The 24,438-nt window shown below is 34.7% G+C and overlaps 1 protein-coding gene across 8 annotated transcripts in view; it reads right to left on the bottom strand.

The window, feature by feature from the left end:
* BRIP1 (BRCA1 interacting DNA helicase 1) overlaps positions 1 to 24,438 on the bottom strand; it is a 209,870-nt gene that overhangs the window by 36,470 nt on the left and 148,962 nt on the right. For all 8 annotated transcript variants that reach the window (XM_082439919.1, XM_082439925.1, XM_082439926.1 and 5 more), the window contains one exon: positions 23,584 to 23,705. In XM_082439919.1, coding sequence (XP_082296045.1) covers positions 23,584 to 23,705 — 122 coding nt within the window. The remainder of the gene's footprint in view (positions 1 to 23,583; positions 23,706 to 24,438) is intronic.

Here is a 24,438-nt window from a genome sequence, read left to right as displayed (position 1 = left end):
CATTGCAACAAAAAGAATAAAATACCTAGGAATAAACCTACCTAGGGAGACAAAAGACCTGTATGCAGAAAACTATAAGACACTGATGAAAGAAATTAAAGATGATATACCAACAGATGGAGAGATATACCATGTTCTTGGATTGGAAGAATCAACATTGTGAAAATGAGTATACTACCCAAAGCAATATACAGATTCAATGCAATCCCTATCAAATTACCAATGGCATTTTTTACGGAGCTAGAACAAATCATCTTAAAATTTGTATGGAGACACAAAAGACCCCGAATAGCCAAAGCAGTCTTGAGGCAAAAAAATGGAGCTGGAGGAATCAGACTCCCTGACTTCAGAGTATACTACAAAGCTACAGTAATCAAGACAATATGGTACTGGCACAAAAACAGAAACATAGATCAATGGAACAAGATAGAAAGCCCAGAGATTAACCCACATACCTATGGTCAACTAATCTATGACAAAGGAGGCAAAGATATACAATGGAGAAAAGAGAGTCTCTTCAATAAGTGGTGCTGGGAAAACTGGACAGCTACATGTAAAAGAATGAAATTAGAATACTCCCTAACACCATACACAAAAATAAGCTCAAAATGGATTAGAGACCTAAATATAAGACTGGACACTATAAAACTCTTAGAGGAAAACATAGGAAGAACACTCTTTGACATAAATCACAGCAAGATCTTTTTTGATCCACCTCCTAGAGTAATGGAAATAAAAATAAAAATAAACAAATGGGACCTAATGAAACTTCAAAGCTTTTGAACAGCAAAGGAAACCATAAACAAGACGAAAAGACAGCCCTCAGAATGGGAGAAAATATTTGCAAACGAATCAACGGACAAAGGATTAATCTCCAAAATATATAAACAGCTCATTCAGCTCAATATTAAAGAAACAAACACCCCAATCCAAAAATGGGCAGAAGACCTAAATAGACATTTCTCCAAAGAAGACATACAGACGGCCACGAAGCACATGAAAAGATGCTCAACATCACTAATCATTAGAGAAATGCAAATCAAAACTACAATGAGGTATCACCTCACGCCTGTTAGAATGGGCATCATCAGAAAATCTACAAACAACAAATGCTGGAGAGGGTGTGGAGAAAAGGGAACCCTCTTGCACTGTTGGTGGGAATGTAAATTGATACAGCCACTATGGAGAACAATATGGAGGTTCCTTAAAAAACTAAAAATAGAATTACCATATGACCCAGCAATCCCACTACTGGGCATATACCCAGAGAAAACCGTAATTCAAAAAGACACATGCACCCGAATGTTCATTGCAGCACTATTTACAATAGCCAGGTCATGGAAGCAACCTAAATGCCCATCAACAGACGAATGGATAAAGAAGATGTGGTACATATATACAATGGAATATTACTCAGCCATAAAAAGGAACGAAATTGAGTCATTTGTTGAGAAGTGGATGGATCTAGAGACTGTCATACAGAGTGAAGTAAGTCAGAAAGAGAAAAACAAATATCGTATATTAATGCATGTATGTGGAACCTAGAAAAATGGTACAGATGAGCCGGTTTGCAGGGCAGAAGTTGAGACACAGATGTAGAGAATGGACATATGGACACCAAGGGGGGAAAACTGCGGTGGGGTGGGGATGGTGGTGTGCTGAATTGGGCGATTGGGATTGACATGTATACACTGATGTGTATAAAATTGATGCCTAATAAGAACCTGCAGTATAAAAAAACAAACAAAACAACTAAAAAAAAAAAAATGAGCAGAAGTCCTGAATAGACATTTTTTCAAAGAAGACATTACAAATGGCCAATGGGTATATGAAAAGGTGTTTAACATCACTAATCATCAGGGAAATGCAAATTAAAACAACAATGAGATATCACCTAATACTTGTTAGGATGGCCATTATCAAAAAGACAAGAGATGACAAGTGTCCGCAAGGGTATGGAGTAAAAGGAACACTTATACACTGTTGGTGGGAACGTAAATTGGTATAGCCATTATGGAAAATGGTATGGACGTTCCCCAAAGAATTAAAAATAGAACTACCATATAATCCAGCAATCCCACTGCTGGGTATATATCTAAAAGAAATAAAATCACTGTCTTGAAGAGATGTGTGTAGTTTTATGTTCATTGCAACATTCTTCACATTGGCAATATATGAAAACAACCTGTAGTATTGATGAATGAATGAATGGGTAAAGAAAATGTAAAATATATATACACATACACACACACACACGCATGCGTATATATAATGGAATATTATTCAGGCATAAAAAGGAAATCCTGCCATTTGCAACCACATGGATGAACCTGGAGTATATTATACTAAGTGAAATAAGCCAGACAGAGAAACACAGCCATGACCTCACTTATACATGGCATCTAAAACTGTTAAACACATTGAACCCAAGAGTACAACGGTGGTTGGCAGTAGGTGAGGGGTGGAGGAAATGGGGAGATACTGGTTAAAGAGTATAAATTATCAGTGACTTTTGGTTATAAGATGAGTAAGTTCTGGGATTTGAATGTATAGCATGGTGACTATACTCAATAGTAATGTATTGTATACTTGACATATGCTAAGACCTTAAGTGTTCTCATCATACGCTGAAAAAATGGTAACTATGTGAGGTGATGGTTGTGTTAATTAACCTGATTACAGTAATTTTACAATATATTGTCACCACATTTTACACCTTAAATATATGGAATTTTTATTTGTCAATTATATCTCAAAGAAATTGGGGGGCGGGGGGGAAGAGGTCCATACAGTGTTGTGGCAAACTTTCTGCTGGCCTTGATCCTGGTTTTGGAAAGATGGACCTCTTATTTCCCTAGTAAAAACCTTTCATGGCCTCAAAATACCATAAATAACATTGAAAGCCAAATGAAAACCTGGAGAAAAAGTTCTGTTAACTAATACACAATGAACTCATACACAATCAATGACAAAATCTAACTGCTAGAAGTAAATAATCTGTGAGAAAGCAAGTCATCAAAGATGAATGATAAATGGCTGGTAACCCACATGAAAAGATGCTCAACTTTACTAGTAAACCAAGAAATGCGAATTTAACATTTCCATTGTTTTTGTCTGTAGAATACTGACAAATATTTACCAAATGTATTTATATTTTCCAATAAGTACAGATAGATAATATGTACGAGAATATTCATTGCATCTTTGTATTGAAGAAAATTAAGAAACAACCTAAATGTACATCAAGTGGATCAATGAAATATACTACAATTATTCTGAGATAAATATTGGGCTATTATATAGAAAGAAATAGATCTATATGTTTTGACATAGAAATTTAGCCAAGATATATATTTTAAATAAAAAATTAAGTAAAACACAAACACACAATACAAATGGCCAGGTGTCATGTTAGGAATAAGGACCACAATATAAAGCAATACCAATTTTAAACTAGCCCCCCAAAAGACTTAAACCAAACTCTAACAAGAACCACAGGGGAAACAGAATTTAAAGACTGTACTTTGAGCTTTTCCCAGATCTCCCCTAATATATTGTCAAATCGTGTCCATATAAGTTCAAGATGATTACCTACTAATTGAACTGCCTACAAAAACAAAAGTATATTTTTGTTTCTATACAATAGAAATTGTATTGTATAATTTCTATACAATAGAAATTACTAGAAAGACGATCCATAATCAAGGAAAAACAGGCAGTCAATAGAAACCAATCTAGAAAGGGCTCAGCTATTGGAATTAGCAGACAAAGACTTTAAAGTAGCTGTTATAAATATATTTAAATAACTTAAAAACATATGGTTTAACGACTGAACTTTGGAGAATCTCAGCAGAGAAATGGAAATACAAAAAAGACCCAAATAGAAATTCTACAACTGAAAAACACAATAACTTAAAAAAAATTCATTGGATGGGTTTAACAGCATATTGGAGAAAGCAGAAGAATTAGTCAGTAAATCTTAAGACAGAGCAATAGAAATAATGAAACATCAACTGGAGCAAAATAACTTCATACACACCAAAGACACTGGTTGGTGTAAAAGAATCAAAGCATAAAAAAGCAGTCAGAGGGACTTCCCTGGTGGCACAGTGGTTAAGAATCCGCCTGCCAGTGCAGGGGACACATGTTCAAGCCCTGGTCTGGGAAGATCCCACATGCCTCAGAGCGACTAAGCCCATGCGCCACAACTACTGAGCCTGCGCCCTAGAGCCCATGAGCCACAACTACTGAAGCCCGCGTGCTTAGAGCCCGTGCTCTGCAACAAGAGAAGCCACTGCAATGAGAAGCCCACGCACTGCAACGAAGAGTAGCCCCGCTCGCCGCAACTAGAGAAAGCCCATGCACAGCAATGAAGACCCAACACAGCCAAAAATTAAATAAATAAATAAATAAATAGCAGTCAGTGATGGTCTAGACAAATTTAAATATCAGAGTTGAAACAGTGCTAATGCATTTGATACAATATTTATTGACTCAAATGCTCCACTGTTAAAGGACATCAAGAATTTCTCACTTTTCCAAGTGACCAAATCTACGTTCATTTTCTATCTAGGTAATAACACACAGAGACTGTGTTAAATTAAACTTCTGCTTCTTTTCTGGAACAGAAATCATAATAAATTCTGCTATCTAGTCCTTGAGTTTGATATTATAATCATATCCCTTTCAAAAAGACTCATAATTAATTACAGGGCATAAAACTACATTCCTATTAAAAGAAATGTCACACCAAAGGGTACCACATACCCAGCCTTCATCTGGTCTTCATAAAAATCTTTAAAATTACATCATCTCAAAAGTGAACTACTTTTATACAAGGTCAGAATGTATGGTATACACAAATCAGATTGACCTATTCAAATATATAAGTTAATGAGCTTTTTCCTGTAAAATGCTCTCCTGTAAAAAATGAGTTGTTTTTTTTTTTTACTGAAGTATAGTTAATTTACAATGTTGTGTTAGAAAATGCAAGTTTTGAGTGAAAGAAAATTATGTATTATGATTTCACATTTTTCATACACTAACTGAATGAAAAAAGGGAGTTATGTTTTAAGCTGCTCTCAAGAATGCTATAGAGTCAATTATGCCTCAATAAAGCTTAAAAAAAGAAACTAAATAAAAAAGAATGCTATAGAAACATTAAAAATATGCATTTAAAGTATAAAAATTGATATAATGAAAAGAAGAAATTTTTGGTAACTTAAAAAAAATACTAATTCCATTCAATATTTATAGTTTTGGCTGTGTGTAAGGTATCTGTGATACGCACTAGGAATACAAAGACAAGTTGAAAATATTTTCTGCCCAGCAAGAGATTACAAGAACAGAAATGAATGAGTACAAATGGCCATCAAGTAAATATAAGTGTTAAAATATTAACTTTGATTACAGTGTATAAAAGTAAGAGGAGTTGAGAAATGAAGACATGCTATGAATTTGATACAAGAGTAATGAGGGCCTTACCTGGAAAGCCAAAGGGAATGGAAAAGTTCATAACACATTGTGGAGTTACAGAACTTAAGTGACAAAGTAGATCTGGGTTTATTAAAGGGGGAAAAGTCAAAAATGACTCCAAAGTTTCCAGCCACTGAGAGAAGGAATCCAGTAACCCACCAAGAGAAGACAAAAAGAAAAGTATGTTTAAGGAAGAAGATAAACTTGGCTCAAGCCATGTTAAAGAAATAATTTCTAAACCAAGAATAGAAATTGATAATGAGTTAGCTAATCAGAAAGTCAAAATTGTAAAAGTGGGGAACCAAAGATCTTAATAATAAATGATAACAATATCTGTCTAGCTGCTATAACATTCCATGCACAGTGCAGTGCTTAATAGGTGTTATTATCTCATTTAATCCTCATAACAATCTTAAAAAGTAGGTACTGTTGCCTCATTTTACAGATCAGAAAAATAAGTTTAAAAAAATTAAGTGACATGTGGAAGGTGACCCAGTATGTAAGTAGTAAAGCTGGGATTTGAATCTAGTCTGTCTGTCTCCAGAGCTTGCTCTCTTAAGAGTAAAAACCCCAGAGTCAGGACACCCTACAGCTTCTCTGAGTGAGATCTTAGGTAAGTCAATTCTATTGTGGCTTTCTCCTATTTAAAAATGGAATGAGTATTAAAATTTAATTAAAATAAAAAATGGTTCTCAAATTTAATGACAACAATTTATTCACATAACAAACTGCTAGCATTGTAAATTCACAAATTGACTATAATTCCTAGCAACTAGTTAATCCAATGTGAAACAGTAGGAATTGTTCTTTTCAGTCAGTCAGCTTTTAAAGATCCCCTATGTGGTATTCCTGGGCAAGTATTTATTAAATAGTATATTTTTGTAGTATAAGCCTAATCAAAGGTATAAAGTTATTTTCTTGAAAAAATTTCAGACTTTCAAGATAAATTAACAATTTACAGTTTTAAGAAGTTGTAAAACTACTTAAGAGAAAACAAAATCTCTTCAAAACACTCTATAATACTATTAACCTTCTGACATATATATATATAAGTACACTTCTGACAAGTAGCTTTCAAATTGGTATATAAGACATTTTATTTTATATCCCCTCAAAAGAACCTGTAAAATTTCTAAATTAAAACTTTATAACTTGAATATAAAGTAAACTTTCCTTTAAGCGTCATAGAATATGCTTTTTAAAGTAGTATAGTGAATAATATGGCACCATAGGAAATATTAGGTAATATTAAAAAAATAATTTCTGACAATTCAGCAATAAAGTATATTAAAATATTTAGAGATTAGAAGAATACTTAAAAATTCTATCCAACTATACATTTCCTACCTATCTCTCAAAATGTAACTAAGCATTTCTCTATATTAACATTATTTCCCCTCCCCCAAATTTGCATTTATCCTTTGTCAGACATAATAGCTTAAGGATTTTCAAAATTTACTGTACCATGTTGAAACAAATACTTTATAATGATCACTCTGCCTATGACAACAGTTGCTTTAGGAAATATTAGTTATAAATGAAATATTTGGAGGTAATATAGCAAATATTAGATTAAATAAACAAAATTCTCTCTCCTTGGTCTTTTATTTTTCATTAAAATGAATGAACTTTTATGTATGACTACATTATTTCAACTTCTTGCAAATTTTCAAATAATTTTTACAATCCAAATGGCCTTTAAAATACTGCCAATATTTTACCTAGGGAAATTATTTGAGGTAAAAAGTAAAGAAAAAAAAAAACTTTTGAAAGTAAATATATATAAAGGCTAACTTTGAAATATATTTTATTATATAAAGAAGCAGATTTTTAAAAATAAATTTAAAAATTGTCTTTGGGTGAACACATTTAATTAGGGAAAGCAAAACTAAGGGTTTGGAAAAGGTAGAAAGACAGTACACCTCTTTTTAATGACATCAGAATCTATTTCATTGTACACTTAGGAATTATCAGGTACGAAAATCAATGCCCAATTTAAAATGACATAAAGCATATGTGAAAAAGCCAGTTTCTCCTGCCAGCAAATAGCCTAAATGTTAAGTAAACCAAAGGCTAGAAGGGATTAGTTGAAATGTCAAAAGACAACATTTTACTTTTACCTGCTCATCCTTATAAACAGACTCTCATCCCTCAGGCATGCTTTCCAAACAAATAGTTTCAATGTGCAGCAGCAAAAGGCCCATGGCAAGCTCTGCCATCTTGTAACTGTCAAAGAGATTAGTCTTTGATCTATTTGGGAGGTCATGTCCACATTCACATTAGCTATACAGTCTAATAGCATTATACCTGTTGACCGACCAATGCTTCTTTAATGCCTAATGAGACAGACATTTTATGTTATGGAAGTTAACTGTGAATGTTTTTTCTAAGTTTTGACAGAAAGTAAACACCATAAAGTAAGCTCAAGTGTGGTTTGGAAAGATGATCTTTTAAACCAGTTAATATTACTTTTCAAATACATTTTACAAGGCTTTCCCAAAATAGAAAGCTATATTTAATTGTACACTCTGGAAGGAGTTTAAACCACTTGCTCCCCATCCCCAATAAATTAGTGTATGTGTAATTTTGGAGGAGTATGTGAACAGCAGGGAGAAGGCAAACTATTTTATCAGAGGTTGCAAAGTGAAGAAGGCCCATGCCAACTCTCAACTAGCTCACTCATTTAAATAATCTATTTAACTCCTGTAGCAGCTTGTGTTTGTAACCCATTGGTTCAGATGCTACACTGATTCACAAAACTTTTTTTCATAACTGGAGTTCAACATTCACACAAAATGAAAAACACCCTTAATATGGTAGTTTCTAGACAGCTGAAAATATCTCTGCATCACAGGCTAACCTGATATAAGTAGAGATGAGATCCTGAATAGCAAAGATAGATAATCAAGACTGAAGTGGGACTTAGGGAATTATGTTAAAATACCCATATAGCATTCAAGCAGAAGTTATATGGGTTTGGATTCTGATTTTTTTTTTTTTTTTTTTTTGGATTCTGATTTTAACATTACAAAATGCTTGAGATCAAATAGTAAGTTCCTTAAGTCCTTCAATGACTCAGTTTTACTGGAGACTGTATAAGTAGTATACTAATGATAGCAGTAGTATATATAAAATAACCAAAAGGATCATACTGTATATGTCAACAAAAAATTTAAGTCACAATTTTGAATATTATTTTTTCCACTTAGTCAAACCCAACAGTGCTGGCTTTAAATAGGTCTGTACAAGAGTAGCCTTTTACAAGTTTCATAAGTAGCTTCTGAAGAAATAAGTGGTGTGATAAATATGAGCTGGAACTATAAATGCATCTCTTTACTACTGCCTCATATGAAAGACGGTGGAATTTGTCCCAATTCGTATACATATGTATTATGATTTCAGTAATAAATGCTTTCCTAAAAGCAATCAATATAGGCAGAATATACTTTTATTTTCTTGTATGTAAGCTTTATGACAAAAGTTCAAGCCTGGAAATAAGACTAAGAACAAATGATCAGCTAAACTTACTAATTAAAAATATTAAGAAAACTTAGCCTCAGAAAAATAAACACATTTGTCTAGCAAACACTCAAGAAGAACAGTTTATCTTTAGCCAAGGTACAGAACCTAAAATGTAAACATTTATAGCAAACCAAATCTGGAAGACAGAGACTGTGCATTAGACTTTTATTGCTCCATATCATCACAGTGTAAACACTTTTATCAGGGTATCACAATATAAATTCCAATGGTTAGAGTTCTAAACTCAGCATAAGAGCTTGTATGTGAAATAAGTTAGCTAGATAAAAGGAATATAGCTGGTTTTATTTCATCTGGCATATTTTCAAAATTTCTGAAACACCAAGTTAACCAAATATAGTATATATATTGTTTTAAATGGGGAAAAATGGGTTTCTGCCAAGAGTTAAGAAGCCAGGCTCCCTTTTAGACTTAAATACACACACACACACACACACACACACACACACACACACTCGAAATGGTTTTCAATTGTTACTTACTCTCCTTGTTACACTACACTAGGAGGTGACCACAGTAATCTACCAAGAAATAAGAATCAAGACATAGTAACAGACATAGTAACTAATATAACTTATCTCACATAGGCTTGAAGGTTGCTTTGAATAAGACACTTTTTGCAGAGAAACCTGTTATACTTTGTGTCATAAATTGTCAGTGTTGAAATAAACAGCCTAAAAATTTCAAATATAAAAAAAATAACAAAATATATTCCCCTCAAATCAAGCATCTCTTGCTCTCAACATATTCAACCTCAAGTGGTTATAATAATTTAGCTACTAGCCCAGAATAGTTTATTGGTAACACAGTAACATTCAAGCAATTCTGAATAAAGGCTTTAGATAATAATAATGCAAAAACATCTGTCAGTATGGAGCATTAGATCTTAGTGGTTTTTTTTTAAATTATGAAAATAATTTGTCAAGATAAGAGCCCAGGAAAAAAGCAGAAATTAATATTTTTCTGTTAAAAGAAAAGACAGTTAATACTTTAAGACATGCAAGAAACAACAATATATGCTTATTCTGTCAATATATGCTTATTCTGTAAAGGGTTAACTTTAAAATTTTTTTAAAGAAAAATAGGCTTTGTTGCAATTTAGTTAGGCTATCCATAATAAAATATTATACAGATAAACCTGAAAATGCTTAAATTATCATCTCTAGAAAATACTATATATATGTATATATATATATTTTTTTTCTTTTTTTGAGGAAAGGAGATATAATGGAAAAAGCACACGGCTTAGAGTCAAAGCTTTGACATTTATTAGTTGTTTGACCTTGGGTAAGTCACAGTACCCCATTTAGCTTTCTTTCTCAGTTTCCTCCTCTGTAAATGGAAGAAAATAATTCCTGCCCACATTACCTCATAGAGCTGGTTCAAGAAAGAAATGACAATGGACACAAAACTGTAAAGCACCATATGTTAGAGGTAAGCAGGCTGGAGAGTCATTACTTATCCTGCATTTCTAAAAACCAATATAGGTTTGGGTGGCATGCTGTTGTAATATATTGTTGCATGTAAATGAAAAAAGTCATAGGACTGACAGACAACGTAGGCCAACTACCTTAGAGTTCTGACACTTAGATCAACTCTCTCTGAAGGCGCTTAACCTATACTACTAAACATAAGGACACATTATTTTAGGTGACTTAAAAGTTTCTTCAGCTTACAGAGTGGCTACTTTTTCATCATATATCAATGAAAATATGTACATTGGCAGGACTCATAGAGAACAGTATTTAGTTTTGAAACATACCTTTTTCTAAATGACTTCTGCAATTGATCTTAAATTTTCTGAGAAATTATAACTAACATTAGCACTCTTTAATATTCTTCAAAATATTTTTTGACCACTTTGCAACCTATGAGCTGTATTTGAAGAGAACTATATAAAACATGTTAGTGGTGTAATCTACAGAATGAGTACATGAGTGTCCTCTATTAGTCTAAATATTATTCCTTACATATATCTTACAATCTAGAGCTTCCCTTGTTAAAGTCACATACAAGAGCCAAATACTATGAATAAAACCCTTCTAGCAATAATAACTAACAAAATGAAATATTGTCTTACATAAGAAAGCAATGTGAGACTGTATATGGAACCCTAGGCTCTTGAAGGAATGTGCCAATATTTAGAGGTTTTGTTAAGGGGAATGAGTAGTGCTGCATTCAGCAAGTGATAAAGATCTGCACCTGCTCCTATACAACCCTGGAAGATAAGGAGGTCTCTCATGGAAGAGGCTTGTGGATGCGAGAGAAGATGTAAAACTAAGCACTGAGGCCCTGGGAGGACTCCACAAAAGTTTAGTGGCAATGGCAGGCATAGAAAGTAGAAGCTAATCCCAGTGAGAGGACGCTCAGACTCAGAGTTCACATGATTAAACACCATTAAAAATGAACATGAGCAAGAGAAAATGTGCACGTAAAAGATTACGTGAGTACTGGAAAACACTGAAAACATACTTAAACATACTTAAAACTCTGTTTATTACCTCCACAGCCCAACAAATGAATTCTGATACTTTCGCCATCTAGATTTTTATATTATTATATCCAGACATCTTTCAAACATAAGTAAATGTTTGATTTTTAAAAAGCATTTGTTACTTTCTACCTTTGCAATATTATCGTTAGGAATGTTTGATTCAGAGCTTCTCAAAAGTGAATGTGTGAGCGTGGGAATAAAGCATGTGGGATCATAGCACTTCAAAGTCTCATACTTTATCTTAGAAAGTAATGAAGACTTCTGGTTTCAGGAAGGCAAAAAAATTTTTTTTTGTTCTTTCCTTGCCTCTTAAAAACCGACCCCAAATTAAAAGATAAATAAGAAAGAGAAATAGTCTCTATCTTCAATTAAACTAAGACATCTGTAACCTCAAACCCAAATATATGACTGTGAAAAGCAGACTAAATGACTAAGCAGAGAGGAGAAAGTTCAAACCGAAGTACCCACAGAGCTACTGATGGGAAATAAGCCAGTTAGGCCAGCAGGAGTCCAGAAAGGCTGAGGAAATTGATGCATAGGGAAACTGCTGGAGGATATGTACCACAAGATGAAACAAGAAACAAGAAACAGGAACAAGGTCTGAGATCCAGGAAACTTGGGACCCAACACAGAAGACAAGCAAATCAAATTCCTAGGATGACAGCAAAGGGAAATCTCAGGATATTGGCAGTTAAGTGAGTTTAAAGAGCAATTTAAGTCTTGATTGAATCAGGAGATCAGAAGGCTCCAAAAGGGGTGTCTTCAGGGGGAGAAAAAGAACTGACCTATTATCTGACAGGTCTCACAGGAAAACTGTATTGAGAGGTGTTGCAGATTTATTAAAGATTTCTTTAAAGATATATATATTTAAAATATTTATTTATTTGGTTGTGCTGGGTCTTAGTTGTGGCAGGTGGGCTCCTTAGTTGTGGCTCACCAGCTCCTTAGTTGTGGCAATGTGAACTCTTAGTTGTGGCACGCATGTGGGATCTAGTTCCCTGACCAGGGATCAAACCCGGGGCCCCCTGCATTGGGAGCATAGAGTCTTAACCACTGTGCCACCGGAGAAGTCCCTAAAGATATTTTTAAAAGAAAAAATAAAAAAGTTAAAGGAAGGAAGGAAATCATTTGACTACAGTGAACAATATTTTCATAGTCATGATAATGTGAATATTGACTATGGATTTAATAAAAAATTGTGATTTAACGATATTGGGAGGATGTAAGAAGGGCAAGGTGGAGTAAGTGAGCTAAAATCCTATCTCACGTAGGAAGTAAATAGTTAATGTCTAAAATTGATTATATGGATGTAAATACCAGATGAAATAGATAAAAGAAGTGAAAGTCACTGCTTCTCAGAAGCAGGGGCTGGGAAAGGGGTAGAAGCCAAGAGATTGTTAATATAAGAAACCATCTAATGTTTTTAGTATAAATCAGGCTCTTAGTAAAAGTTTTATTGGATTTTTTTCAACTTGATAAAAAATAACTAAAAAATAAATGTAGATTGTTCATTTTAATTCATGACATACACTTGTATGTTTCACTATATAAAACAATGGTGTTCAACTGAGAGTGATTTTGCCTACCAGAAGATATTGGCACTATCTGAAGACATTTTTGGTTGTCACAACTGGTGAGGGAGGAACACTTGCTACTGGCATCTACAGGTAAGTCCAGAGATGCAGCTAAACATCCTACAATGCACAGGACATCACTCACAACAAAAAATTATCCTGCCCAAAATGTCACTACTGCCAAGCTAGAGAAACCCTGCTATTAAGTCATTTTAAAGAACAAATCTGGTCATTTTGATGTGATAGGAATTACACTATGACTTATTACGTAGCTTACTATATTCCTTGGCACACCGGGATTATCTGTTCCAAAGGTAGAAAGCATAAATTGAACTCATTCCCAAGGTATCAAACCTTAATCTCAGTGAAAAACAGGGAAGACTGATGCTGTAAACACTGAACACTGATGTCTACTACAGTTTATATTATCTTTGACCTTAAGGCTTTATAATCGGGAAAAAACAAGTGACACACTCACCTGAAGCCCATCTATATATCTGCACCCTGTAGGCTTTAAGAGAATCTAAGTAAATTGATTAAAATCTACTACAACTAAAATTCTGCTCTGATGAAAAAAAATTAAAATTATTTTCAGAGACGTTAAAAAACAATTCCACTGTTTCCCTTGAGGTAGTGCTACTGATTAGGCTCTGTGCCAACAGAATAAGTTAAGTGTCAATCAACCTTACAAGTCCCCAGGGTGATAAATTCACTTTTAAAACCTTCAACCTACTATGAGAGCAAAAGTAAAATATAAAGGTTAAAAATTTCTTGTTCTCACCAAAAAAAGAGATAAACACAGGAAAATAACTTCAGAATTTTTCAAAAACCAAACAAAAGTTTTATTTGCTTTATTAATTATCCAAAGGTTTAACTTGTAGCTATATTCAGGTGTGGCTTTTTTCCTAAGGAAATACAATGATATGAATACTGGAAAGAAAAGGCTATCAATCAGACTTGATGAAAATTTTGTAATTTTAAATGTTTCCTCCCCCAAACCCAGAAGATTCCTTTAAGAAATATGGGAAAATTTTTTTTAAATTTAAAAATACCTCAGCAATTCATCCATTTATTTTGTATCTTTATATTTGTTTGTTTGTTTTGGAGGAGGGATGGGAACAAAGAGTTTGGTTATCTCATTTTTCTCTGTCCAAGGCAAATTATAAGTTGTCAGTGTAGATGGAATACTTAGATTTAAACTAGATTTTAATTTTTGAATTTGAAGATATACTTAGAACCTGCTTTAATAATACTTCTGGCCAAACTATCTTAAAAAAAATAGCTGGAAAAAAAAGTTTTCTGAGGAGGAAAAAAAGGTTTAAATAATGAGGATAAACTTATTCCAGACATTCAGAGGTGATGGAGGTTTTTCTTCCATATCTGTGATTTGACCTGAATGTTTCTAACAATTCCAACAGCAAGTTGCTGGACTCCTAAATGTTAGAGTTTAGTATTACAGCCTTTTAAGTTTATATACACAGCCATTTCCCTTGGGTAGCCACATATTATTATCAGGGCTAAATCCAGGTGGGTTTCTGTATCAGATGCTACACTATAACCGGAACCCCACTACATTCTGACCTCAGGCTCTATTACTGGATCTGGTTTCCCATAGCTTAGAATAAAGTCTCAAATCCTTAAAATGGCACACAGGGCCCTAAATGATTTGGCTCCTTAATAAGTCTCCCAGCCTCTATTCACATGCCATTCTCCCCATCTCACTCTCTTCCTCAGCTTATTTCAATTCCTGGGAATAGCTATCGTCTTTCACACCTTACGGCCTTAGCATATGCTGTTCTATCTGCTGAGAATACTCTTATCCATTCTGCTCACCCACATAACTCCTAGCCTTCTTTCCTGTGTCAGCTGAAATATCACTTCCTCAGGAAGTCTTTGTTTACCCCTAAAGACTAGGTCAGGATCCTGTTATACATTCGCATAGTTCCTGTGACTTTTTTCTTACAGTCTTCATCACAACTGCAATTAATTGCTTCTTTATTACTTTAATTTCAACATTCCTCACAAGAGTGTAAGCTCCATGAGACAAGGGGCTATAATCTGTGAATGTATCACCGTGTCACCAGACTATAAAGTACTTGGTACTCTAGCCAGATATTCAAAAAATGGTTGTTTCACTATTCTGAATAGTCTTAATAACTTGAATAGTTTTATAATCTGGTCTTTGATGAGGCCATTCCACTTGATCAAATGTTTGTATGTTTGAATCTCAATGTAGACAAGATTCAAATCTCATTTCTCTGAGATTTGAATTTCCACCTATTTTAGGCAAATCACTCAAAGTAAAAGGATATCTGGGGCTTCCCTGGTGGCGCAGTGGTTGGGAATCCGCCTGCCAATGCAGGGGACACGGGTTCGAGCCCTGGTTGGGGAAGATCCCACATGCCGCGGAGCAACTAAGCCCGTGAGCCACAACTACTGAGCCTGCGTGTCTGGAGCCTGTGCTCCGCAACGGGAGAGGCCGCGACAGTGATAGGCCCGCGCACTGCGATGAAGAGTGGCCCCCGCTCGCCGCAACTGGAGAGAGCCCTCGCACAGAAACGAAGACACAACACAGCCAAAAATAAATAAATAAATAAATTTATAAAAAAAAAAAAGGATATCTGGATGGGAGGTGAAAGGTGTTGCTCAACTTCACTTTCCCTAAGCATTGGAACACCCAGACCCTATCCAACCAAAACATCCTGTTACACGTTCAAGTACTTTACTAAATTATAGACATAATTAGAAGTAGCATCTTGTTTATTTCTGCACTTAACTGTATTTAGTACAAATCAGGCTCTTAGTGAAAGTTTGTTACTGAATGAATAAATGAATGCTAAAACACTCAAGATCATTAACACAATGATAAAAGAGATTCAAAAGGAAAATATGAATCTACTCAAAATTATTAGGAAAGGTTTTTGTTTCTGAAATCAAGTTTGTCTTGATATGCTATAATCCCTTGCATTCCCGCCTTCATTCATCTACTCAGGAATATTCATACTGCTGCCAAAGCAACAAGAATAATGAAGGAACAACATCAGTCTACTTAAAAAGAAATGTCAGATTCAAGAATTCTAATACTGCCATCATCTAATAATACTTTGACACTTGAAAGCACTGGTTTAATGTGCACTCAATTTTATTAATGCTGTTATCCTCTGGGGCAAGCAAGGGATAACAGCCTTTTTCTGAGGTTTATAAAATGCCAAGAATGCATGGTAGCTTATAAATTTATGTGTGTTTGTTATAAAGTCAATAACTAACTTAACAAAATTAAAATAGATGCCAGTATCTTTCAATCATTAATGTAATTTTTCAAAATTGATTAAAAAATAATACACTTAAATAGTCCAGTATCTTCAGAGCTAAAAGAAGTTTCCCAAATGAAAAAAGGAATTCATAATGATTATCATATGCCAATACTGAGATAACTAATCAGATCACTATCGGAATTTTAAATAGTTTCCAAATGAAATCTATTTTGGTGACTCAACATACTATATTACTAAAGCAAAATAATACACAAACATAAAATTTACTATCTTAATTATTTTAATAATTGTAAGAGCTCTTCTGATATAGAATATTACCATCAAATTTTATTAAACCTGTTATAGAAATCTAAGATACCAACTGGAACATTTTTAAAGCATAAAAATTTTTAGGCACATGCCATGGTTTTATGCATTTTTCTTCAGAGGAAAAGGCACAATACCCATGAAGGGAGAATATTTTTATATACTACTAAACTGTGCTAATGAATACAAATAAAATGGAATTTTAAACTCTAAATATCATACCTTACAACTTCTCACAAATTATGCCCATGCCACCAACTTGAGATGTGGATGCCTGAATTATAAAGTTGAAGGCTGTTATAAGTTTTTATATCATACTAATTAGCCAAAGGATTTGTTTTAGATATCCACTAAAAGGGCAGAGTTGTTATACTGTGACTTAATTGCATTAAAAGAAAACAACTTTTCTTTTAGTTATATTTTTCCACCAACATCTAATCATATAAAGGCCTTGGTTCACTCTCCTGCCCCTCAAATACTTTGCTTTAGTGCACAGAAAGTTTTCTTTTTAACTATTACACGATTAAGTATGTCCTTATAGAATGATCAGAAGCATCTGGGAAAGGTGGAAGTGAAAAAAATCCTCACCAGGAAAGTTAGCTTAATTCTTGTCCTTCAGAGTGGCCCATTATCAACATTTCACAGTGGGTTTCTTTATTTTCAGGTCCCTGAGGTATGTGCAATAAATTATGACTTGAACTAAACAAGTCACACTTGGCTCCAAAATGAAATTTTCCTACCTCTACTTTCTAGTCCCCAAGGTGGGAAGAGGAAATCCTGGTCACAGCCAAACAAGTCATATTTTTGGCTCTAACATACATTTTCCTGCTTCTCTAAAAGCCTAACTCTGCAGTTGAGACTACAAGAGTCTTAAGTTAGTATTTTAAACTGTATTTTAATTTTCACTTCCATAATCTGTTTCAAATTTAAGAAAAAAATTTAGTATCATAAAATTAAGGTCATTGCCCTCTTTGTCCCACTCAAATCACTTTTCTAACTCGGACACTGACCTTAACTCTTTAAAACAGGAATTCAAATAAAACAATAGAGAAAACAAGACAGAAATAGATTGTTTTGTTTTCATAAGATAGAATATTTCTGGTTCTCATTTATAAATAATTTCCACTTATTTTGCATGACAGACTGAGTACTAATGTAAAAGAAAACTGTGAAGTCCTAATTTATGGTCCAGTAACTTGAAGTATTGTTTTAGGTTTGGAAGAACCACTTATGGAAATCATTTAGTTCATCAATTCATTTTATAGAAAACCAGAATATGGCAGACACACCCTGAGGTGACTCCCAGAGAGTCATGTCTTGTATAATCCTCTCACCCTGAGTGTGAGCAGAACCTGTGACTTGCTTCTAGCCAACAGAATATGGCAAGGGTGATGGGGTAGTCACTTCCTTGATTAGATCATGTTATAAGGCAAAGGTGTGAGGAAGTTACTCCTGTTATTATGTTGTTGTATGAACCCATCTTAGGAGACTGGAGCTAGACAGTATCTTGTTGGCCTTGAATAAATAACCTGCCGTGGTGTGAGAGGGCCTGTGAGAAGGCCACATAACAAGGAACTCTGAGTAGCCTGCAGGAGATGAGAGCAGCTCCTGGCTAGATCAGTCCTACAACTATAAGGAACTGAACTCTGCCAACATCCTAAATGAACTCGGAAGAAGACCCCAAGAGCCAGATGAGAAAGCAGCCCAGCCAACAACATTGACTGCAGTTTTGTGGAAACGTGAGCAAAGGACCCAGCTAAGCCACACCCAGGCTCCTGACCCATGGAAACTGTAACATAAGAAATGTGTGCTGTTTTAAGCCACTATGTTTGTGGTAATTTGTAACACAACAATAGAACACTAATATAAAGAGTGACAGCCAGTATAATTAATATACTCTCTCCATTATTATGTCCTACTATGTATTAGGGTGTAAAATGCTATTGGAATTGAGTATTCCCTTCATAACTCCTTTAATGATTTATGATTGTAATAACATACTGTACTGCCTTATTATAAGTCATATTAATGTTTACTACTGTCCTAGTCATTATCATCAAATAATGATTACTATCATTATGATGCCTTAATTAAAGAGTCTAGGAATGGAGGGTTGTTGTTTTTTAATAACAAGGTCAAGTAAAACAAACAACAAAACCAAATACTATTTTGATAACTTATATTAAATATATTGAACTTTTAGTTTTATTTTAATTAATTTTACTTTAATATTTAGTATATATTTAATACTTAGTTATATTTAAATATATAAGTATACATATTTAAGATTTTAAATATAAATATATTAAATAATAAACATATTTAATCATTAATTAAATCAATTTATTGAACACTCACTATATTCCAAGGCAATATTTAATTGTAGAGACAAAGATACTTAAGAAATTGTCCTAATCCTTTAGGTAATCTAACAGATTATAAAACATATTTATAAACACTAAAATATAACATAATGAAGGCAGTGTAAGTATGTGCTTTAGGAAGTAATAAAAAACACTGGTAAAAATAACTATGTAGGTAAATATAAAAGCCAATATTATCATACTTTTGGTTTGTAACTGTTTTTTTTTATGTGATTTAAAAGGCAAAAGCATAAAACGATAATTGTAAATTATGTTAATGGCACACAATGTATAAAGATGTAATCTATGACAATAACAATATAAAAAGGGAGAGACAGAGATTAACCCCAAGGTAATACTAATTCCCAAGGTAACACTAAGAAAATAACTGAAAAATATACACAAAAGGAAAGAAGGGAATCAACATAGTACATAGCAAAAAACAGCTAAACACAAAAAAGGCAATAATGAATGAACTGAGGAACAAAAAGCACATAAGACATGCAGAAAACAAATAGTTAAATGGTAAAACAAGCCCTTCCTTATCAGTAATTACTTTAAACATAAATGGATTAAACTCTCCAACAGAAAGGCAGATATTGGCAGAATGAATTAAAAAACATGATCCAGGACTTCCCTGGTGGCGTGGTGGTTATGAACCCGCCTGCCAATGCAAGGGACATGGGTTCGAGCCCTGGTCTGGGAAGATCCCACATGCCATGGAGCAACTAAGCCCATGTGCCACACCTACTGAACCTGAGCTCTAGAGCCCATGAGCCACAACTACTGAGCCTGCGCGCCACAGCTACTGAAGCCCACACACCTAGAGACTGTGCTCCACAGCAAGAGAAGCCACCACAATGAGATGCCCGCGCACCGCAACGAAGAGTAGCCCCTGCTCGATTCAACTAGAGAAAGCCCACGAGCAGCATCGAAGACCCAACGCAGCCAAAAATAAATAAATTAAAAAAAAAAAACATAATCCAACTATATGATGTCACAAGAGACTCATTTTAGATAGAAGGAAGTTAGACTCATTTTACAACATATACAAAACTTTACTCAAAATGGATCAAATATTTAAATTTAAGAGCAAAAATTATGAAACTCTTTGACAAAAAACATTAGGGGCAAATCTGCATGACCATGGATTTGGCAATGTTTTCCTAAATATAACACCAAAAACACAGGCAACAACAACAAAAAATGAAGTGGGCTTTATTAAAATTTCAAACTTTGTATTTCTTTTATATCTTATAGAAGTGTACTATTATTTTCAATAACTTATTTGATTATTTATAAATTTTAAGAAATCCATAATGGTGCTCTGAGTTATTTCAGATACTCAGATATTTCAGGTCCTATTATATTCTGGTCATTTCCAGAAGATAAAAGTCCTTAATTATTATAAAAATTGCATATCTATACTCTTAAAGCTTATAAACATCAGTCTTTTGAATGAATGCTTTATAAATATCCTTTAGTTATTAAAAAAAAAGGCCAGGACTCCTTTTTGGAGTCCTTATTCTAAGCCCTTTGCCATGTGTGGTGGAAAATACCCCCTCCCCCCAGCCCCGCCACTGCTATTGACTTTGGGCTTGGGCATGTGACATGCTTTGGGCAATATGTTAGTAGATGTGACATAAGCAGGTATTTGAAAAGTGCTTACACAGTCAAGCCTGCTCTCTTGTACCTCTGCCATTGCAATAACATGTTTTGGCTGGTCTGTTGGTCCACAAAGGATGAGATCCATCAGCAGAGCTGATCCAGTTGAGTGCAACCTATGTTGGTCAAACCATAGCAGGGTGACTGAGCCCAGCTGAAATCATCTGTTGCCCACCCCACCCTCATAGATGCTGACCCATAGTAAATGACTGGTATTTTAAGCCACTGAGTTTTAGAATTGTTTGTTAGATAGGAAGAAGTGATCCAGACATATGCAACAAGAAATACACTTCCAAGTCTTTCCAATAATGACTTTTCCTCTTTATCTGTCTGTCCCTTGATCCTGCAGCTCAGACTACTCTTGGGTCCACCCTGCTTGTCCCTTTTAGGAACCACTAGGGAAACTCCTTTACAATCACCCTCCTCTCCTCCCCTATGCAGACCTCATTGAAGCTTCTGTTATTTTGCTGTTTTATACAACTAGAGCCATTGGAATTCAAATAAGCACAACTATGACAAGTAGGACCATTACTGAGGAATGTCAGAGCAGGTCACTGGTATCTTTTTTTTTAAAAGACAGACTGAGATGTTGCCTGGGAAGAACTTATCCTGAGGAAAGAAAGCATTAAGAAGTCCAAGACTGGTGCAATAACAACACCCAGAATCACAGTTGTTGGGAATGACAGTAGAGAAAGTAGAAGGTAAGTGTAATTTTTTTTTCACAAGTAACACTTTAATTTTAAGGATTTTTCAAAGAATAACATAATAAACACCTGTGTTCTCCCCATATTTTCTTTAAGTTTGCTTTTTAGTAAAACAGCTATTATAGGAAAAGCTGAAGTCCCTTTTGATAACTACCCCCAATATCATTCCTTTCTCTTCTCATACATAATCACTATTATGAGTTTGATGTGAATTCTTTCAGGGCTTGTTACTTTGTGAGTGTAATATTTAGTACAACCTAGTTATGAGCCATAAAGCTCCTTTTCCAGCTCTGAAGGACTCATACATAGGTCCAAGAATGAAAGAAGATACAAGCAAAAGTTGAAAGAGCTAGTTTTAGGGGGAAAAATTTATATTTAAGACGTGGGAAGAATGCGGGGTAGAAAGTGTGGGAAAGAGATTCTCTCCACTTAAAGCAGCGTTAGTACAGTAATATAGGGCCAAGGTAAAATGATAAGACATCAAAAAAAGACAGTACCACTGCCGACAGCAGGGCAATCTGCAGAACTCAGCTTCAGTGGAATGAGCACTAATGCTATTGATGGTGAACACAACAGTTTTCTTGAGTGGATGTCTACTGTTTCATCAGTAGTAGTAGTCAGAGGCAGCATCAGCCACTTTAGAATAGGAGCCCTGGGAATGGTCATCAGCACTCTCAGTGGTAGCACTGGTGGCTGGAGAAAGGCAGTAGAAGCCACCAAAGTTACTGTAGGCTGAAAGGATTAAATACCTCCTGAGGACTTTCAGAAATTTTGACAAGGTCCAGAGGTTAGGGAAGAGTAGAAGCTAACTAGAGAAATATTATTACTGTTAATACTATATAATTCACAGTGTCTAGTAAAATATTATCAATAAAGAGCATAACTGCCTAGGGAAAGAATTCTTGTTGTAGTATGAGATCCTAACAGGTTGTATCCTGGGAGGGATATGGGTTATACTCAACGGAGTCAGCTCAGTGGCCAGAAAACCTCAAGTCTTGGTCTCAGGTTGCTAGGAACTTCAAATTCCTGCAGGAAGTAAAAGAAAATCCTCCCCGATAAAGATAACATCACCTTAGGCTTCAAATTATTACTCCAAATAATTTTTCAAGTATGTTTAGCAAACAATTAGCGATAATGAAGCAAAACTCCTGTTTCTGACCAAGGTAGAATACCTGGTTTAGGAATATCCCTCCCACTGTAAGTAACTGTAAAACTGGACAAAACAGATAAAAGCAACTGCTTTTAGGGAGTAGACACCAGGCAGCCTAAAACTGTAATCTCATAAGATCCATTAGGTGAACTCTATGACTCTCAGCTCTCTTCCTAGGTATAATTTTCCGACAGTAGCACAGAGCACTGAAGTACAAGCAGAGTATGGTGTTTCTGCCGAGCTGAAGTGGAAAATATCAGAACTTGAAACAGCGAAAATCACTAAAATCTGCAGGGCAAGGCATGGCATTGGAGAGAAGGGAGATAGATAGAGAAAGGGCCCTAGAATTCCCCGGGGGCTCCCTGTCAGTCTGTGGCTAAGAGTTTGATAAAACACAAATTGCTGGGCTCTACCTCCAAAGCTTCTGATTCAGTAGGTCTGGATGGAGCCTGGAAATATATATTTCTATTAAGTTCCCAGATAACAGTGATGCTCCCGACCCAGGACCACACTTTGAAAATCACTCTTATTAAGCAGAAGACAGGGTAAGTTAAAAATAAAATAAACCCGTATCTCCTAAACCTTTCTCACTCATTCAGAGTCACCAGACCATTAAAATAAAATGTCTGGGGCTTCCCTGGTGGCGCAGTGGTTGAGAATCCGCCTGCCAGTGCAGAGGACATGGGTTTAAGCCCTGGTCCAGGAAGATCCCACATGCCGCGGAGCAACTAAGCCCGTGTGCCACAACTACTGAGCCTGTACTCTAGAGCCTGTGCGCTTAGAGCCCGTGCTCTGCAACAAGAGAAGCCACCGCAATGACAAGCCCGTGCATCACAATGAAGAGTAGCCCCCACTCGCCACAACTAGAGAAAGGACTGTGCAGCAACCAAGACCCAATGCAGCCAAAAATAAATTAATTAATTAAAAAATAAAATAAAATAAAATGCCTGAGGATACAAGAAAAATGTCTAATTAACCTTACACAAAATCAACAACTTCTGTGAGAAATAAAACTTCTTAAGGCTTTGCTGGCCTACCTGTAGATCTTTCACATTTGGAAAAGGAATTCCTATTGTTATGACAGCACGGGCGTTGTCATCTGAGAAATCCAGACCCTCACTCACTTTACCACGACAAACTGCCACCAGGAGGGCACCATCTTAAGCAACAGAAAATCAACATTTTTATAAGCACACTCAAAATTCCCAGAAATTCTTATTCTTGTCATTTTGAAAAGATCTGATTATTAAGTAATTATAATACCAAATTTTAAGAATCAAAATTAAAAACTATTATAAAGTTTTAAAAATTCAATGTCTTCAAATAAATAAAAGAAACAAAATTACATTTAGGTGCAACATGGTGGAACCAATTTATAAACTGTGTATCTCTCAGTTAAACTGTACAGAAAAACCATGTCAGAGTAGTAACTTGCATGTAAACTGAGCAACTGTGAACCAACTGTTTTAACTTTAAAATACTGAAAGTGAAATCATTACCTTTACCACCAGAATGTAAAGTTATCAGAATGATTTAAATAACTCTAATATATACTATATATCATATTGAATCAATATTATATTGAAAAGTATTTAAAACACACATACACAGAATACTCTGTGTATAATCTTACCATACAAGGATATTGACAATTATGTTACAATATCTTTATGATGTTGCACTGTTCATAAATTACTATTAGCCCTTTTTGTCAAACTTTTTATGGGCATTCTCTAACTTTGAAATTTAGCCTTCAGTTACGTTTTGAAAACTCAAGTTTACCTTATGTAATAAAATATAAGCAAAAAGTATATTTTTTACATAAAAATGTAGGGCTCATTTGGCTAGTAAGGAAGATATTAATGCATACTCTACCTACCTTCTTTAACAAA

Source organism: Balaenoptera physalus, assembly GCF_965194825.1.
Source record: "Balaenoptera physalus genome assembly, chromosome: 20".
In the NCBI taxonomy this organism is placed as follows: domain Eukaryota; kingdom Metazoa; phylum Chordata; class Mammalia; order Artiodactyla; family Balaenopteridae; genus Balaenoptera; species Balaenoptera physalus.
Note: the sequence above shows the minus strand (reverse complement) of the source record. Positions and strands in the feature narration are given on the sequence as shown.